The sequence below is a fragment of the Oryx dammah genome, unplaced genomic scaffold, assembly GCF_014754425.2.
Source record: "Oryx dammah isolate SB20612 unplaced genomic scaffold, SCBI_Odam_1.1 HiC_scaffold_1, whole genome shotgun sequence".
Classification (NCBI taxonomy): domain Eukaryota; kingdom Metazoa; phylum Chordata; class Mammalia; order Artiodactyla; family Bovidae; genus Oryx; species Oryx dammah.
Window position 1 is genome coordinate 61,481,890 of NW_024070185.1, and position 19,568 is coordinate 61,501,457.

Sequence of the window (19,568 nt, forward strand, 5' to 3'; positions counted from 1 at the left end):
CGTGGCCCCCTCTTTGATCATATTATTTGTAATTTGTGTCTTCTCTTTTTATCCCCTTGATTAATCTACCTGGAAGTTTACCAGCTTTATTGATATTTTCAAAAACCAATTTCGGCTTCATGATTTTTTTTCTTTACTCTCTTTTTTCTATTTCATTACTGATGTGTCAGTGTTGATTTTGCTTTCATCTTTATTAATTCCTTCTGTCTACTTTCTTTTGGTATAATTTGTTCTCTTTTTTCTCAAGGCCTTGTAATTTTTAAAATTATTTTAATGGGAGGCTCATTACTTTACAGTATTATAGTGTTTTTTGCCATACATTGACATGAATCAGCTATGGGTGTACATGTGTCCCCCATCCCAGACCCCCCTCCCACCTCCATCCCCATCCCATCCCTCAGGTTGTCCCAGTGCATTGGCTTTGAGTGCCCTGTTTGATGCATTGAACTTGGATTGGTGATCTGTTTCACATATGGTAAAGTACATGTTTCAATGCTATTCTCTCAAATCATCCCACCCTCGCCTTCTCCCACAGAGTCCAAAAGTCTGTTCTTTATATCTGTGTCTCTTTTGCTATCTTGCATATAGGGTCATCATTATCATCTTTCTAAATTCCATATATATGTGTTAATTTACTGTATTGGTGTTTTTCTTTCTGACTTACTTCACTCTGTATAATAGGCTCCAGTTTCATCCACCTCATTAGAACTGATTCAAATGCGTTCTTTTTAATAGCTGAGTAATATTCCATTGTATATGTACTACAGCTTTCTTATCCATTCGTCTGCTAATGGACATCTAGGTTGCTTCCATGTCCTAGCTATTGTAAACAGTGCTGTGATGAACATTGGAGTACACGTAACTCTTTAAATTCTGGTTTCCTTGGTGTGTATGCCCAGCAATGGGATTGCTGGGTTGTATGGCAGTTCTATTTACAGTTTTTCAAGGAATTTGCACACTGTTCTCCATAGTGGCTATACTAGTTTGCATTCCCACCAACAGTGCAAGAGGGTTCCCTTTTCTCTGTACCCTCTCCAGCATTTATTGTTTGTAGACTTTTTGATAGCAGCCATTTGACCAGCATGAGATGGTACCTCATTGTGGCTTTGATTTGAATTTTTCTGATAATGAATAATGTTGAGCATCTTTTCACGTGTTTGTTAGCCATCTGTATATTTTCTGTGGAGAAATGTCTGTTTAGTTCTTTGGTCCATTTTTTGATTGGATCACTTATTTTTCTGGTATTGAGCTGCATGCTATGCTATGCTGTGCTAAGTCGCTTCAGTCATGTCCGACTCTGTGCGACCCCATAGACGGAACCCCACTAGGCTCCTCTGTCTCTGGGATTCTCCAGGCAAGAATACTGGAGTGGGGTGCCATTGCCTTCTCCAATGCATGAATGTGAAAAGCGAAAGTGAAGTCGCTCAGTCGTGCCAACTCTTAGCGACCCCATGGACTGCAGCCAACCAGGCTTCTCCGTCCATGGGACTTTCCAGGCAAGAGTACTGGAGTGGAGTGCCATTGCCTTCTCCGCATGAGCTGCTTGTATATTTTTGAGATGAATTCTTTTGTCAGTTGCTTTGTTTGCTATTATTTTCTCCAATTCTGAAAGCTGTCTTTTCACCCTGCTTAGAATTTCCTTTGTTGCACAGAAGCTTTTAATTAGGTCCCATTTGTTTATTTTTGCTTTTATTTCTGTTACTCTGGGAGGTGGGTCATAGAGGATCCTACTGTGATTTATGTCAGAGAGTGTTTTGCCTATGTTTTCCTCTGGTTGTAGTTTCTGATCTTACATTTAGATCTTTAATCCATTTGAGTTTATTTTTGTGTACAATGTTAGTGTTTTAGTTTCATTCTTTTACAGGGGGTTGACCAGTTTTCCCAGCACCACTTGTTAAAGAGATCGCCTTTTCTCCATTGTATATTCTTGGCTCCTTTGTCAAAGATAAGGTTCCATAGGTGCGTGGATTTATCTGTGGGCTTTCTGTTTTGTTCCATTGATCTATATTTCTGTCTTTGTGCCAGTATCATACTGTCTTGATGACTGTAGCTTTGTAGTATAGTCTGAAATCAGGCAGGTTGATTTCTCCAGTTCCATTCTTCTTTCTCAAGATTGCTTTGGCTATTTGAGTTTTTTGTATTTCCATACAAATTTTGAAATTGTTTGTTCTAGTTCTCTGAAAAACACCGTTGGTAGCTTGATAGGGATTGCATTGAATCTATAGATTGCTTTGGGTAGTATACTCATTTTCACTATATTGATTATTCTGATCCATGAACATGGTATATTTCTCCATCTATTTGTGTCATTTTTTATTTCTTTCATCTGTGTTTTTTAGTTTTCTGTACATAGGTCTTTTGTTTCTTTAGGTAGATTTATTCCTAAGTATTTTATTCTTTTCATCATAGTGGTGAATGGAATTGTTTCCTTAATTTCTCTTTCTGTTTTCTCATGGTTAGTGTATAGGAATGCAAGGGATTTCTGTATGTTAATTTTATATCCTGCAACTTGACTGTATTCATTGATTAGCTCTAGTAATTTTCTGGTGGAGTCTTTAGGGTTTTCTATGTAGAGTATTATGTCATCTGCAAACAGTGAGTTTTGCTTCTTCTTTTCCAATCTGGATTCCTTTTATTTCTTTTTCTGCTCTGATTGCTGTGGCCAGAACTTCCAAACTACTATTCAAAATGTGTTGAATAGTAGTGGTGAGAGTGGGCACCCTTGATTGTTCCTGACTTTAGTGGAAACGCTTTCAATTTTTCACCATTGAGGATAATGTTTGCTGTGGGTTTATTATATATGGCTTTTATTATATTGATGTATGCTCCTTCTATGCCTGCTTTCTGGAGGGTTTTTTTTTTTTTATCATAAATGGATATTGAATTTTGTCCAAGGCTTTCTCTGCATCTATTTAGATAATCATATGGTTTTTATCTTTCAATTTGTTAATGTGGTATATCACATTGATTATTTTGCAAGTATTGAAGAATCCTTGAATCCCTGGTATAAAGCCCACTTGGTCGTGATGTATGATCTTTTTAAAATGTTGTTGGATTCTGTTTGCTAGAATTTTGTTGAGGATTTTTGCATCTGTATTCATCAGTGATATTGGCCTGTCGTTTTCTTTTATTGTGGCATCTTTGTCTGGTTTTGGTATTAAGGTGATGATGGCCTCATAGAATGAGTTTGGCAGTTTACCTTCCTCTGCAATTTTCTGGAAGAGTTTGAGTAGGATACATGTTAGCTCCTCTCTAAATTTTTGGTGGAATTCACCTGTGATGCCATCTGATTCTGGGCTTTTGTTTGTTGGAATATTTTTTATTACAGTTTCGATTTATTACAGTTTCTGTGCTTGTGATAGGTCTGTTAAGATTTTCTATTTCTTCCTGGTTCAGTTTTGGAAGATTATACTTTTCTAACAATTTGTCTGTTTCTTCCAAGTTGTCCATTTTATTGTCATATAGTTGGTGATAGTAGTATCATGATCCTTTGTATTTCTGTGTTGTCTGTTGTGATTTCTCCATTTTCATTTCAAATTTTGTTGATTTTTCTCCCTTTGTTTCTTGATGAGTCTGGCTAGTAGTTTGTCTATTTTATTTATCTTCTCAAAGAACCAGCTTTTAGTTTTGTTGATTTTTGCTATGGTCTCCTTTGTTTCTTTTTTATTTATTTCTGCCCTAATTTTTATGATTTCTTTCCTTCTACTAACCCTGGGGTTCTTCATTTCTTCTTTTTCTAGTTGCTTTATGTATAAAAAGTTAGGTTATTTATTTGATTTTTCTCTTGTTCTTGAGGTAAGCTTATATTGCTATGAACCTTCCCCTTAGCACTACTTTTACTGAATCCCATAGGTTTTGTATTGTTGTGTTTTCATTTTCATTTGTTTTTATGCATATTTTGATTTCTTTTTTTAGGGTAATTTATTTATTTTTTGCTTTTTTTAATGTAAATTTATTTATTTTAATTGGAGGTTAATTACTTTACAGTATTGTATTGAAACATGTATAATATCATATATGAAACGAATTGCCAGTCCAGGTTCAATGCATGATACTGGATTTCTTTTTTATTCTGTGATTTGTTGGTTATTCAGAAGTGTGTTGTTTAGCCTCCATATGTTTGTATTTTTAATAGCAGTTTTTCCTGTAGTTGATATCTAATCTTACCACATTGTGATCAGAAAAGATGCTTGAAATGATTTTAACTTTTTTGAATTTACCAAGGCTAGAGTTATGGCCCAGGATGTGATCTGTCCTGGAGAATGTTCCATGTGCACTTGAGAAAAAGGTGAAATTCATTGTTTTGGGGTGAAATGTCCTGTAGATATCAATTAGGTCTAACTGGTCCATTGTATCATTTAAAGTTTGTGTTTCCTTGCTAATTTTCTGTTTGGTTGATCTCTCCATAGGTGTGAGTAGGGTATTAAAGTCTCCCACTATTATTGTGTTACTGTTAATTTCCTCTTTCATACTTGTCAGCATTTGCCTTACATGTTGTGCTGCTCCTATGTTGGGTGCATGTATGTTTATATTGTTATATCTTCTTTGTGGATTGATCCTTTGATCATTATGTAGTGTCCTTCTTTGTCTCTTTTCACGGCCTTTATTTCAAAGTCTATTTTATCTGATATGAGTATTTCTACTCCTGCTTTCTTTTGGTCCCCATTTGCATGAAATATCTTTTTCTAGCACTTCACTTTCAGTCTGTATGTGTCCCTTGGTTTGAGGTGGGTCTCTTATATAGGGGTCTTATTTTTTTATCCATTCAGATAGCTTTTGTCCTCTGGTTGTGGCATTCAACCCATTTACATTTAAGGTAATTATTGATAAGTATTATCCTGTTGCCACTTACTTCGTTGTTTTGGGTTCAAGTTTATAAACCTTTTGTGTGTTTCCTTTTAGAGAAGATCCTTTAGCATTTGTTGAAGAGCTGGTTTGGTGGTACTGAATTCTCTCAGCTTTTGCTTGTGTGTGTAAGGCTTTGATTTCTCCTTCACATTTGAATGAGATCCTTGCTGGGTACAGTAATGTGGGTTGTAGCTTTTCTTCTTTCATCACTTTAACTATGTCCTGCCATTCCCTTCTGGCTGAAGAGTTTTTATTGAAAGATTAGCTGTTATCCTTATGGAGATCCCCTTGTGTGTTATTTGTTGCTTTTCCCTTGCTGCTTTTTAATATTTGCTTTTTGTGTTTGATCTTCGTTAATTTGATTAATGTGTTGGGGTATTTTGCCTTGGGTTTATCCTATTTGGGACTCTGGGTTTCTTGGACTATTTCCTTCCCCATTTTAGGGAGGTTTTCAACTATTATCTCAAGTATTTTCTCATGCCTTTTCTTTTTGTCTTCTTCTTCTGGGACTCCTATGATTCGAATGTTAGGGCATTTAACATTGTCCCAGAGCTCTCTGAGGTTGTCCTCATTTTTTTAAATTCTTTTTTCCTCTCTGCTTCATTCATTTCCACCATTCTGTCTTCCACCTCACTTATCCTATCTTCTGCCTCAGTTATTCACCTGTTGGTTCCCTCCAGAGTACTTTTGATCTCAGTTATTGTGTTGTTCATTATTGATTGACTTTTTTATTTCTTCTCAGTTCAGTTCAGTCGCTCAGTCATCTCTGTCTCTTTGCGACCCCATGAATCGCAGCTTGCCAGGCCTCCCTGTCCATCACCAACTCCCAGAGTTCACTCAGACTCATGTCCATCGAGTCAGTGATGCCATCCCGCCATCTCATCCTCTGTTGTCCCCTTCTCCTCCTGCTCCCAATCCCTCCCAGCATCAGAGTCTTTTCCAATGCGTCAGCTCTTCGCATGAGGTGGCCAAGTATTGGAGTTTCAGCTTTAGCATCAGTCCTTCCAATGAACACCCAGGACCGATCTCCTTCAGAATGGACTGGTTGGATCTCCGTGCAGTCCAAGGGACTCTCAAGAGTCTTCTCCAACACCACAGTTCAAAACCATCAATTCTTCGGTGCTCAGCTTTCTTCGCAGTCCAACTCTCACATCCATACATGACCACTGGAAAGACCATAGCCTTGACTAGATGGACCTTTGTTGGCAAAGTAATGTCTCTGCTTTTGAATATGCTGACTCGGTTTGTCATAGCTTTTCTTACAAGGAACAACTGTCTTTTAATTTCATGGCTGCAGTCACCATCTGCAGTGATTTTGGAGCCCCCCAAAATAAAGTCTGACACTGTTTCCACTGTTTCCCCATCTATTTCCCATGAAGTGATGGGACCAGATGCCATGATCTTCATTTTCTGAATGTTGAGCTTTAAGCCAACTTTTTCCCTCTCCACTTTCACTTTCATCAAGAGGCTTTTTAATTCCTCTGCATATCTGAGGTTATTGATATTTCTCCCAGCAATCTTGATTCCAGCTTGTGCCTCATCCCGCCCAGCGTTTCTCATGATGTACTCTGCATGTAAGTTAAATAAGCAGGGTGAAAATATCCAGCCTTGACGTACTCCTTTTCCTATTTGGAACCAGTCTGTTGTTCCATGTCCAGTTCTAACTGTTGCTTCCTGACCTGCATATAGGTTTCTCAAGAGGCAGGTCAGGTGGGCTGGTATTCCCATCTCTTTCAAAATTTTATACAGTTTATTGTGATCCACACAGTCAAAGGCTTTGGCATAGTCAATAAAGCAGAAGTAGATGTTTTTCTGGAACTCTTGCTTTTTCGATGATCCAGCAGATGTTTGCAATTTGATCTCTGGTTCTTCTGCCTTTTCTAAAACCAGCTTGAACATCTGGAAGTTCACGGTTCACGTACTGCTGAAGCCTGGCTTGGAGAATTTTGAGCATTACTTTACTAGTGTGTGAGATGAGTGCAATTGTGCAGTAGTTTGAGCATTCTTTGGCATTGCCTTTCTTTGGGATTAGAATGAAAACTGACCTTTTCCAGTCCTGTGGCCACTGCTGACTTTTCCAAATTTGCTGGCATATTGAGTGCAGCACTTTCACAGCATCATCTTTCAGGATTTGAAATAGCTCAACTGGAATTCCATCACCTCCACTTGCTTTGTTCATAGTGATGCTTTCTAAGGCCCACTTGACTTCACATTCCAGGATGTCTGGCTCTAGGTGAGTGATCACACCATCCTGATTACCTGGTTCGTGAAGCTCTTTTTTGTACAGTTCTTCTGTGTATTCTTGCCACCTCTTCTTAATATGTTCTGCTTCTGTTAGGTCCATACCATTTCTGTCCTTTATCAAGCCCATCTTTGCATGAAATGTTCCCTTGGTATCTCTAATTTTCTTAAAGAGATCTCTAGTCTCTCCCATTCTGTTGTTTTCCTCTATTTAATTTGCATTGATCGCTGAGGAAGGCTTTCTTATCTCTCCTTGCTATTCTTTGGAGCTCTGTATTCCAATGCTTATATCTTTCCTTTTTCTCCTTTGCTTTTTGTTTCTCTTCTTTTCATAGCTATTTGTAAGGCCTCCTCAGACAGCCATTTTGCTTTTTTGTGTTTCTTTTCCATTGGATGGTCTTGATCCCTGTCTCTTGTACAATGTCATGAACGTCCGTCCATAGTTCATCAGGCACTCTATCTATCAGATCTAGTCCCTTAAATCTATTTCTCACTTCCACTGTATAATCATAAGGGATTTGATTTAGGTCATACCTGAATGGTCTCATGGTTTTCCCTACTTTCTTCAGTTTAAGTCTGAATTTGGCAATAATTTCTTCTAGGTCCTTGTTAAACATTTCTTGCATCTTCTCAATCCTTGTCTCTAGTCTGTTTATCTGTAACTCCATTTTCTTTTGAAGATTTTGGATCATCTTTACTATCATTATTGTGAATTCTTTGTCAGGTAGACTCCCTATCTCTTCCTCTTTGGTTTGGTTTGGTGGGCATTTATCATGTTCCCTTACCTGCTGAGCATTTCTCTGCCTTTTCATTTTTTTTAGATTGCTGTGTTTGGGGTGGGATATCTGTAGGCTGGAAGTTTGTGGTTTGTCTTTATTATGGAGCTTGCTCCCTGTGGGTGGGGTTGGACTAGTGGCTTGTCAAGGTTTCCTGGTAAGGGGAGTTTGCGTCTGTGTTCTGGTGGGTGGAGCAGAATCTCTTCTCTCTGAAGTACAATGAAGTGTCCAATAATGAGTTTCTGGGTGTCTCTAGGTTTGATACAGCTTTGGGCAGCCTGTATTTTAATGCTCAGGCTTGTGTTCCTGCATTACTGGAGAATTAGTGTGGTATGTCTTGCTCTGGAACTTGTTGGCTCTTGGGTGGAGCTTGGCTTCATTGTAGGTAGGAAGGCTTTTGGATGAGCTCTTGTCTATTAATGTTCTCTGGAATGAGGCATTCTCTGGTGTTGTCAAGTTTTGGATTTAAGCCTCCTGCCTCTGACTTTCGGTCTTATTCTTACAGGAACCTAGGTTAATGGTGAAAAAAATTCTCCACAGTGAGGGACACCCAGAGAGGTTCACAGAGTTACATGGAGAAGAGAAGAGGGAGGAGGGAGATAGAGTAACCAGGAGGAGAAGAGGGAGAGTCAAAAGGGGAGAGAGCAATCTAGCCAGTAATCAGTTCCCTAAGTGTTCTTCACATCCTGGAACACCCAGAGAGGAAGGAGGAGATAGAGGTGACTGGGGGAGAAAACGGAAAGTCAAAAGGGGAGAGAGCAATCAAGCAAATAATCACACCCCTAAGTGAAAATAGATACTGAAAATTAGATTCTTAAAGGTACAAAATTGATAACAAATATAAAAAAGCAAAGTTAAAAAAGCTAGAGTAGAGGTTAGACTCTCAAAAATACAATATTAGAAATACAAAACAAAATCACAAAAATTATAAAAAATATATATGAAATTTTCTTTAAAAATAGTGTCTTTTTTGCAAGGTAATAGTAGGTTATAAAAATGAAAATAAAAGAAGTAATAAAGAACTTTAAAATATTAAAAAATGATAATAGTAAAAATAGATCTAGGAATTTCTCTGGAGCTGTTGTGGGCTTTGTGGGGTCAGTTCAGTTTCAGATAGTTCCTTGTTCCAGCTTGTACTTCTTCTCAAGATCTATAGGCCTCTTCCAGTGCTTCGTCAATGTTAACTACAGGGTTTTAATCTGTTGCACCTGTCTCTCCCAGAGCTTTTCCCTCTTATTTGTTTATTTTGGCTTCCTCTGCTTGCAGGTCTCTTCAATGTCTTAATTCCCACCCTGACACAAGGGGGTGAAGGTGGTCCACTTATTTAGGCTCACTTGTTTAGTTGTGTTGTGGGGAGGGAGGAACACTGCAAACAGATATCAGTGGCATGTGTGGGGAGTGCTCACAGTATGGACCACACCGCCCCAGCTCAGGGGGGCGTGTGCTCTCTGGGTCTGCACTGCTCAGGCTCCAGGTTGCTCTGCAGGGGTGCTGTCCAAAGTGGGCCCTGCATTTCGTGCACTTCCCAGGTGTAAGCTGCTCAGGTTCAGGTTCTCGGGTACTCTGCAAGGGCACAGACTTGGTTGGGCGTGCGTTTTGTGCCCTTTCCAGGTCCGAGCAGCTCAGGTGTCCAGGTGCTTGGCGAGTGCACTGTCCCAGGTAGGCCGGGTGTCTTAATCGCCACCCTGGTCCTAGCTGCTTGGTTTCCCGGGTGTGCCGTGTGTCTCCTCTGGGGAGCTAATCTCAGACTGTGACCCTCCTGGCAGATGTCAACCGTCTAGGATCCCAGGAAGATGTGGTTAGCAACTGGGAGCCTGCTCACAGTTCATTGGAGGATGCTGGTCTCTGGGGCTGAGATTGTCCCTTTCCGGCTCTGGCTGTCACACATCTGCCTCTCTGCCTCTGGTTGTGGGGAGGGGCCTGTATGCAGCCGGCTAGCTCTCCTTTGGTGTTGGCTCAATCCTTTGTTCTGTGAGCAGGCCAAGCTGCGCATTAGGTTAGAGCCTTTCGTGGGAAAGTTCTCTCTTTTTTCTCTCTCTCTCTGGCTATCCCACAGTTTGGGTGGCTATCCCACAGTTTGGGTTGCTATCTCAGGTTAGCTGCCTCATATCGTCCTCAGGGCATTCAGGCCCTGTCCTTACCCTAACCATGCAGCCAGTGCCTCCCTGTCCAGCACAGACGTGAGCATCTGGGCTACTTCTCCACTGGGAGTTGTGGTTAGGCGTGTATTCTGTGGGTTTTTTTTTCCCCCTCCCAGTTATGTTGCCCTCTGAGATTCCAAAACTCCCCACAGACCCGCTGGTTTCCTGCTGTATGGAAACTTCTTGTTTATGACTCTCTCCCCAGGACAGGTCTCGGTCCCTAAATCTTTTCTCTCTCTTTTTATCTTTTATATTTTGTCCTACCTCCTTTCAAAGAGAATGGGCTGCCTTTCTGGGTGCCTGGTGTCCTCCACAAGCATCCAGAAGTTGTTCTGTGGAAGTTGCTCAGCATTCAAGTGATCTTTTGATGAATTTGTGGGGGAGAAAGTGGTCTCCCCATCCTGTTCCTCTGCTATCTTGGGACTGCCCCCTCTCGAGGCCTTTTATGGATACTCCTTCTCTGCCCATCTCTTAAGTGACAGCCTTCCACAGGAGTCCAACCTTAACCTTATTTTTGATTCCTTGAACACCAAATACCACATATATGCTGAAGACCAACAAATCTATAAGCAGCTCAGACTTGTAACCTGAGTTCCTAGTGAATATAACTACATGGCTGCCTTAAAGGCATCCCAACTTCCATATGTCCAAAATGATTTCACTCCCTTCCTCTCCTGCAAACTTGTCTCTTCCCATTACTATCCACCATGCTTCTAAGCTAGAAATTGGGAGGCGTCCCTTGTAATTCAAACAGTTAATCAATTCCTGTTAATCCCACTTCCTGATTAGCTCTGATACTGATTTTTTTCTATCAGCATTCCAGGGCCCTATTTTCAGATTTCTGTATCTTCAATTCTTACAACTCATTTATCTTTCTCCTTCTAGTTTATTTTCCTTGATACTAAAGAGTGATCTTAAAATGCAGAGTTGATCATTTTATTCTGCTATTTAAAATCCCTCCAAGGGTCTCACATTAATTTTGGCAAAAATGCAAACATACTAGTATAATATAGTAAGTAGTCTCTGGGTCTGCCTCTTCTCACTTCTTGCATTTCCATCTTTAAATCCTTAGCTTAGAGTCTTTATTCATTCATGTCCCACCACTCAACCACGTGCTTCTCTTTCACCTGTGTGCCTTTTGAATTTTCTCTTCCCTCTACTTGGGGCTGATACCTTTCCCCATCCCTGACCCCAACCTCCACACATCCTTTTCTTCCTTGCCTGACAGATTGCACCTTGTCCTTTAGAACTCCATCAGACCTCCTCTCATCTGGGAAACATTCCCTGATACCTTCCTTTCCCCAGGCTAGTCTTTATGCCTTTCTGACTTCCCTTGTTTTTTCATAGTACTCCATGCTTTTCTCTACCATAACAGTTATTTCCCTGTATTGTAATAGCACATAAAGTATTCGGTAGCAGTTTATGAAATATACAAACAAGTGAAAACTCTGAAAATATATTTGAATTCACAGCCTAATGCATCATTATAGTAACCTTTTACCATGTTCTCGTAGGTGAAGATGCTGGAAGCAGATCTGGTTTCAAAAATGCTACGGGCTGTTCTGCAGTCTCATAAGAATGGAATAGCATTACCCCGGCTCCAAGGAGAGTACAGATCCCTAACTGGAGACTGGATCCCTTTCAAGCAATTGGGCTATCCTACGCTAGAAGCCTATCTGAGAAGTGTGCCAGCAGTTGTCAGGCTAGAGACTAGTAGGTCTGGAGAGGTAAGAAGGTAACTGTTTCAAAAGAGGCAAGCCAATTCTTAATTGCCTCATAATTAGGATGGAAGTCAAAGTGAAAAGCACTAGCCAAGATTAGTGAAGAAGTGAAATGAAGTGAAAGACTCGTGTCCAACTCTTTGCGACCCCCATGGACTATACAGTCCATAGAATTCTCCAGGCCAGAATACTGGAGTGAGTAGCCTATCCCTTCTCCAGCAGATCTTCCCAACCCAGGAATTGAACCGGGATCTCCTGCATTGCAGGCAAATTCTTTACCAACTGAGCTATCAGGGAAGCCAAAGTTAGTAGTGATAGAGAATTGCATCCAAAGCGCAGCCTAGATTCTCATGTCTTTTGTTTTACCCTCAAATTCTTTGTTATAAAAATAGGATTTTAACCATATTAAGTTAAAAAATTTCAAGTTTACTCAGTCTCAGTGTCCACACAAAATAACTGTATTAGAGACCTTGTGTGTGTGTGTGAAGTCGGTCAATCGTGTCCAACTCTTTGCGACCCCATAGACTGTAGCCTACCAGGCTCCTCCCTCCATGGGATTCTCCAGGCAAGAGTACTAGAGTGGGTTGCCATTTCCTTCTCCAGAGGATCTTCCCAACCCAGGGATTGAACCCGGGTCTCCTGCATTCCAGGCAGACGCTTTTAACCTCTGAGCCACCAGGGAAGCTGTCTAAATATCATACCACTCATTATAGGCCTACCACAGCTGTTTGGCCTAGGTCACTAGTGACCTCCTGATTACTGACTCCAATAGATACTTTAAAATTCTGATAATCTGACCTGACCCCTATCTGTTCCTACTGTCTTGATCCTAGTCAAGCCTCTACTTGATCATTCAGCACTTTTGGTTATTACAGAGCCTTCCCCACTGTTCTCCCTGTCTTTAGGCCCTTCTGTCCCTAGCCTGTTCTCACCTTTACTTTAGTAATAGTGATTATCCTACAATTTTAAATCTTCTAGTTCCTCTGGAATCATGTTTTATATGTAATATGGGCAATTGAGTGGTGGCAAGTAAATTTTTTTATTACATATCCCCTATGACTCAGTAGTTTTGCTTCTTGTTGTCTGCCCAATATACAGTATGAAAGATTGGACAAACTACCACCCAAGACAGAAAGGTGTCCACCCCGCCCAAATCAGTATATTTTGGAGGTATGTTTCATATGTAAATATGTAGGGCAGGTCTGGGGTATTTCTCACAAAAAATTAGAATAGTTGTTCCTCTGGTGTGGGGGTGAGTCAGAGAGGCATTGGGTAGAGGAGAAAAGGGGCCCAGGGTTAGGAGAGTGGCCTTCCTTGGTGGCTCAGACAGTAAACAATTCATCTGCAATGCAGGAGACCTGGATTTGATACTTGGGTTGGGAAGATCCCCTGGAGGAAGGCATGGCAACCCACTCTAGTATTGTTGCCTGGAGAATCCCATGGACAGAGGAGCTTGGGAGGCTACAGTCCATTGGGTCACAAAGAGTTGGACATGACTAAAGCGACCAAGCACAGCACAGCACACAGCAAAGGTTCGCCTAATCTGTAATACAGTTTATATAAGGAGAAGGTATAAATTAATCAAATATATTAATAGTAAAACTTTTTTCAATGTCCCTGGTTCTCCCAGAAAGATTTAAGCCCCCCTTTCTGTCTGCTTGGCCTCTTATAATACATTCAGTATAACACTTGACATAACGTTTTCTGTTTAGTCTCTTTGCCTCTCTTTCCTTCATAAGTTTCTTATGGATAAGGGATTGCTTTTTGTTTTGTTTTTTTGCCCCTGACTTTTGATGCTTAATAAATATGTGTTGAATGTATAAATGATCAAATGTCTAAATGGATTAGTAATTTAGTAGTGCTTCATATAGTTACTGTGCTATAAATTACTCAACTCTTCTTCTTTTTGGGACATTTTTAATGTTTCCAGGTTTTGACTATTAAAATAACCCCTAATGTACATATTTGGGTATGTAATTTTTCTTCTTTTGAATTGTATACTTATATTTTCAGGAATAGAAATACTGGACCAGAGATTATGAGCATGTTTTGGCTGTGGTGTAAAACCTCATTGCTTTCCTGTCTTGATTTCAATTTAAAATTAAAATTAAAGCCCCACTAGATGGGGCTCTAGAGATCATCTAACTTCAGCAGTCTACATTCTGTTTTCAAATCCTTTTTCAAATATCCTGTATATCCTATCTTTTTTTTTTTTAATATAAAAGGCTGAGCTACTGTATTTTAAGTAGATGCCAGAGGCTCCAGGGCCTTTGCTTGCCCTGTCTTGCCCTCACACCCATGAGGCACCTCCATGGAATCCTATGACTCCACTGAATAGTTTGAAAACCTCAGATCTAAGCTATTCCCTGTTTTGTAGCTGATAGTACTAGAGTTTTTGAAGTAAACTGATTTGCCCTAAGTCACTCAGGTAATCCATTTCATTGGCAAGACTAGAATTTAGTGGTCTCTTGGAGATAGTACAAATAGCAGTTACAAGTATGTACTTTGGATTCAGAGAGATAGCCTCACTGCATGGCTTGAGAAGTTTGCTTAACTTTCCTGATCCTCTGTTTTCTCATGTATAAAATGGGAATAAAATAAATCTCACAGAGTATATGAGATAATATATACAAATCACAGGTTTCTTTTGGTTCATTTGTTAAGCCTGTATACCTAGCACATTTTAGATGCTTAATAAAAACATGTTTAAGAAATAAGTGAACTTTTCAGTTTAAGGAAAAATGATTATTCAGTGTGCTGGACTATGCTTGGTTTCTCTTGCAGAAAATATAATTTAGCTCTAACATTATGAAAGAGAGAGACATGAATATTTGCATACAACTTGATTTGGGACATGTAAACTCACAAAGATACACTTTGAAAAGTCAGCCTCTGGTTACCAGTGAATCTGAGAAATGTTTCTCCTTTCCCTTACCTCTCATAATTAGATAACCTGCTATGCCATGGCCTGCACAGAAACTGCAAGAATTGCTCAGCTTGTGGCTCGACAGAGGAGTTCTAAAAGGAAAACTGGTCGGCAAGTTAATTGTCAGATGAGAGTAAAGAAAACCATGCCATTTTTTCTAGAAGGTAAGATCTTTTCACATGCTAAAATTGTAAAGCCTGTTTATGAATACATTGTCATATGAAAATATTGCTTGTATTTATGATAAACATGTATGTTTGTTAACATCCATGTGTCAGTGGAAAAATCCTGAAGCTAGTACTTCCATTTGAATTTAAGTGAACATAAGCATGACTTATTAAGTGAAGTAACTCAGCATAACTTACAATGGCAAAGTATGGTTTTGCTCTTTATTTGAGGGGAAAGCCTCATATAGAATGTTGGATGAACCAACTGAGATCATGTCTTATTTAAGAAATCATATCTTTTACTACAAATCCTCTATTTTTAGAAAAACATGAATTATATAGTACATAAAGATATAGGCAACTCAGCCTGTATTTACTGATCATTTTTCTCAAGGAACTTATAAAATAATCATTTCTAAAATTAAATTCTCAAGAAATAGTTTAATGATAGTATAAGAGAGTAGATGCCACAATGAGCATTTTAGGCAAAAGAGCAATCCTTGTGAGAATGGCAGTGGAGAGCTTCATGGCAAGGAGGAGACTTGAAACCAGACCCCTAACGATTGGAAGAATCCAAATTGGTGGAGAAGCAATGGGAGGACTAAGATACCGCTGAGTGTGCTGCATTTGTAAGAATGTGAGGTGACTGCAACCAAGTTAGTTGGTGAGTGGAGGAAAAGTAACAGGCTTGCCTAGCAGATGAAGCCACATTTTGAAGAAGCTCATCTGCTAAGTACACACCAATCTGCTCTTCCCCTGCTGACCGACCCTCTAATGGCCACCTCCTCATATTCTTACAAACTGTTCTGAGCACAGAGACCAACAGAAAACATCTGGGCAAGGGAGTGACATTATGAAACCAGGGTTTTGGAAAGCTAACTGATTCCATTATGTATGCCTGACTTCATAGGAAAACCAAAAGCAACCCTCAGACAACCAGGATTTTCTTCAGATTTTTCTGTGAGCAAAAAACCTAATTCAACACTATTAAGAAACAAAGGAAACCCTCTTGGAGTTAAATCTGATGCTGAAATGCTGCCTTACACATTACAGACAACTATTGGAAATGAAGTATTCAAAGATGTCCCAGTGCAGAGTCATGTGACCATGTCTGCCAACAGCAGGTATTTGGGCTTGTCTGGCTAAAAGGAGAAGTGTGGTGAACCTAGGATAAGTCTTAAGCATGTGTGTTCAGGTGAAGAAGGAAATACTTTGTTTTGTGCAATGTACACATATGAGTAGAGAAATGCATCGTTCCTAGTTACTCCACTTTTCCTGGCTGCCTAAACATCATGTTCTGAATATCTCCATCTTGTCTTTGTTGTGCATTGTTAGTAGCCTCTGCTTGTAACGTTCATTTTAGAAGGTCTCACAGATTGTTCTGAGATTCTACTTCAGCATAACTTAGTTTGGCTGAAGATCTTTCTTCCAATTAATTTTGTAAGTTTTAAATAAAATCTCATTGATTTGTATGCTCTACTGTGTTCCAATAATCATATCCCTAATATAGTAACATTACACATCCATGCATCAGAATACTGAACTGGAAGTAATACCGCATCCTTAAAGTTTTTGTTTGGATGCTGCCATTCTTTGGCCAGGTGAAATAACTGAAATTATTTCATCTACTGGGGCTGTGGTATCCTCATTTGCCCAATAAAAATGTTAACTCAGTGATCTCAAAGTTCCTTTCTGGCTCTGAATTTTATGGTTGCATGAGATAATTCAGGTGAGCAAACTACAACATAGGGACCAAATCTGGCCCACTGACTGTTTTTATAAGTAAAGTTTTATTGGAACACAGCTACATTCCTTTGTTTATATATTCTCTGTGGTTGCTTTTACACAACTGCAGAGTTCAGTAGTTGTACATAGACAGTATGGCCTGCAAAGCCTAAAATAAATACTGTTAGACCCGTCACATCAAAAGCTCGCCATTTCCTGGTGTAGGTGAGTCAGTGTCACATTCCGCCATCCTGTTTGTACCTATACAAAACAAACTTTTTTGTATCATTTTCCTTTATATCAATGCTCAAAGATTCCATTTTGTATAAAAGATAGTTCCCCTCCCCCTAAGTGCTCCCCCAACACTAGAATATTTAGAAAGATAGAATATTTTTAAGTAGGCAAAAGGGTACTAGTTTTTTATATTTTAGTATTTTTTAATAAAGCAACCTTTAAATATTTTTCATAATGGTATATATTTAATGTTGTTTATGATTAGTTATAAATTTTTTTATAAAGTCTAGAAAATATATAATTAAAACTTGAATCTTAACCCAAAGCACAGTTGGTGACTTTGGTGACTAAGGTACCATTGTCTCTGCTGGTTCTAGGCCTAAATTTCAAGATTTTGACTTGAATTTATAAGATGACGGCAAAACCAGGCATCCTGGATTGTGGGCCCAGAGGAACACTCTCTACCCCATTGTCTGGTATCCTGCTTCTCATCTAGTGGCACTGTATGGCCTAGATAAGAGCCTTCCATTCCTGCAGGTAGCACCAGCAGTGATTGAGTAGAGGACCTTGCCACACCAAAAAGCCCTAGAGAGGGCCCAAGGTAGTGCTGTCTGACCTGCTGCATATCATTTTTCCACCCTCCCACCTAGCAGCACTAGGCCTAGGGAAGTGTATTCCACTTTCATGGGCAGCACCTACAGAAATCAAACAGGAACTCCAGCAGTAAAGAGGAGCTCCATCAGCAACAAGTGAGAGGACCAGACCAGAATAGTGCCATAAGGGCTCTGAAAACTAAATTATTATTGGAACTTCAGCCTACAAAAGTGGGCCAGGAGGTGTATGATAAACCTAAACAGAATTCAGTTCAGTTCAGTCGCTCAGTCATGTCTGACTCTTTGCGACCCCATGAACTGCAGCATGCCAGGCCTCCCTATCCATCACCAACTCCTGGGGTTCACTCAAACTCACGTCCATCAAGTCAGTGATGCCATCCAGCCATCTCATCCTCTGTCGTCCCCTTCTCCTCCTGCCCCCAATCCCTCCCAGCATCAGAGTCTTTTCCAGTGAGTCAACTCTTCCCATGAGGTGGCCAAAGTACTGGAGTTTCAGCTTTAGCATCATTCCTTCCAAAGAACACCCAGGACCGAACCCCCTTAGAATGGACTGGTTGGATCTCCTTGCACTCCAAGGGACTCTCAAGAGTCTTCTCCAACACCACAGTTCAAAAGTATCAGTTCTTCAGTGCTCAGCTTATTCACAGTCCAACTCTCACATCCATACGTGACCACTGGAAAAACCATAGCCTTGACTAGATGGACCTTTGTAGGCAAAGTAATGTCTCTGCTTTTGAATATGCTATCTAGGTTGGTCATAACTTTCCTTCCAAGGAGTAAGCGTCTTTTAATTCATGGCTGCAGTCACCATCTGCAGTGATTTTGGAGCCCCCCAAAATAAAGTCTAACACTGTTTCCACTGTTTCCCCACTTACTTCCCATGAAGTGATGGGACCAGATGCCATGATCTTCGTTTTCTGAATGTTGAGCTTTAAGCCAACTTTTTCACTCTCCTCTTTCACTTTCATCAAGAGGCTTTTTAGTTCATCTTCACTTTCTGCCATAAGGGTGGTATCATCTGCATATCTGAGGTTATTGATATTTCTCCTGGCAGTCTTGATTCCAGCTTGTGCTTCTTCCAGCCCAGCGTTTCTCATGATGTACTCTGCATAGAAGTTAAATAAGCAGGGTGACAATATCCAGCCTTGGCGTACTCCTTTTCCTATTTGGAACCAGTCTGTTGTTCCATATCCAGTTATAACTGTTGCTTCCTGACCTACATATAGGTTTCTCAAGAGGCAGGTCAGGTAGGCTGGTATTCCCATCTCTTTCAGAATTTTCTACAGTTTATTGTGATCCACACAGTCAAAGGCTTTGGCATAGTCAGTGAAGCAGAGATAGATGTTTTTCTGGAACTCTCTTGCGTTTTTGATGATCCAGCGGATGTTTGCAATTTGATCTCTGGTTCCTCTGCCTTTTCTAAAACCAGCTTGAACATCTGGAAGTTCATGGTTCACTTACTGCTGAAGCCTGGCTTGGAGATTTTGAGCATTACTTTACTGGCATGTAAAATGAGTGCAATTGTGTGGTCGTTTGAGCATTGTTTGGCATTGCCTTTCTTTGGGATTGGAACAAAAACTGACCTTTACCAGTCTTGTGGCCACTGTTGAGTTTTCCAAATATGCTGGCATATTGAGTGCAGCACTTTCACAGCAGATGACATAAGATAGTAATAAGATAATGTGTCAAAAAAAACCTGTATTGAGACATACCTATCAGAATGGCTGAAATAAAAAATAGTGATACAGTAATAATAGGGGACCTTAATACCCACTGACATCAATGGACAGGTCATCCAGACAAAATCAGTAAGGTAACAGAGGTCTTAACATAGCAGACCAAATGAACCTAATAGATACTTTGTTGTTCAGTTGCTAAATTGTGTCCACCTTTTTGCAATCCCATGGACTGTAGCATGCCAGGCTTCTGTCTCCTCCATTGTCTCCCAGAGTTTGCTCAGATTCATGTCTATTGAGTTAGTGATGCTATCTAACCATCTCATCCTCTGCTGCCCTTTTCTCCTTTTGCCTTCAGTCTTTTCCATCATCGGGGTTTTTTCCAGTGAGTCACCTGTTCACATCAGGTGGCCAAAGTATTGGATCTTCAACTTCAACAACAGGCCTGCCAATGAATAATCAGGGTTGATTTTCTTTAGGATAGACTGGTTTCATCTCC

General features: G+C 40.0%; 1 protein-coding gene and 1 non-coding gene across 4 annotated transcripts in view; one reads left to right on the top strand and one right to left on the bottom strand.

Annotated features, from left to right (window-relative positions):
• TDRD7 (tudor domain containing 7) overlaps positions 1-19,568 on the top strand; it is a 97,473-nt gene that overhangs the window by 14,381 nt on the left and 63,524 nt on the right. For 2 of the 3 annotated variants that reach the window (XM_040226935.1, XM_040227009.1), the window contains exons 2-4: positions 11,521-11,733; positions 14,676-14,817; positions 15,731-15,944. In XM_040226935.1, the coding sequence (XP_040082869.1) occupies positions 11,527-11,733; positions 14,676-14,817; positions 15,731-15,944 (563 nt within the window). In that variant the 5' untranslated portion in view covers positions 11,521-11,526. Of the gene's footprint in view, positions 1-11,520; positions 11,734-14,675; positions 14,818-15,730; positions 15,945-19,568 lie in introns of those variants that run through there. The other variant, XM_040227067.1, reaches the window with a different exon arrangement.
• TRNAS-GGA lies at positions 12,337-12,409 on the bottom strand. Its single transcript has one exon. It is a non-coding gene; the product is annotated as a tRNA-Ser (tRNA).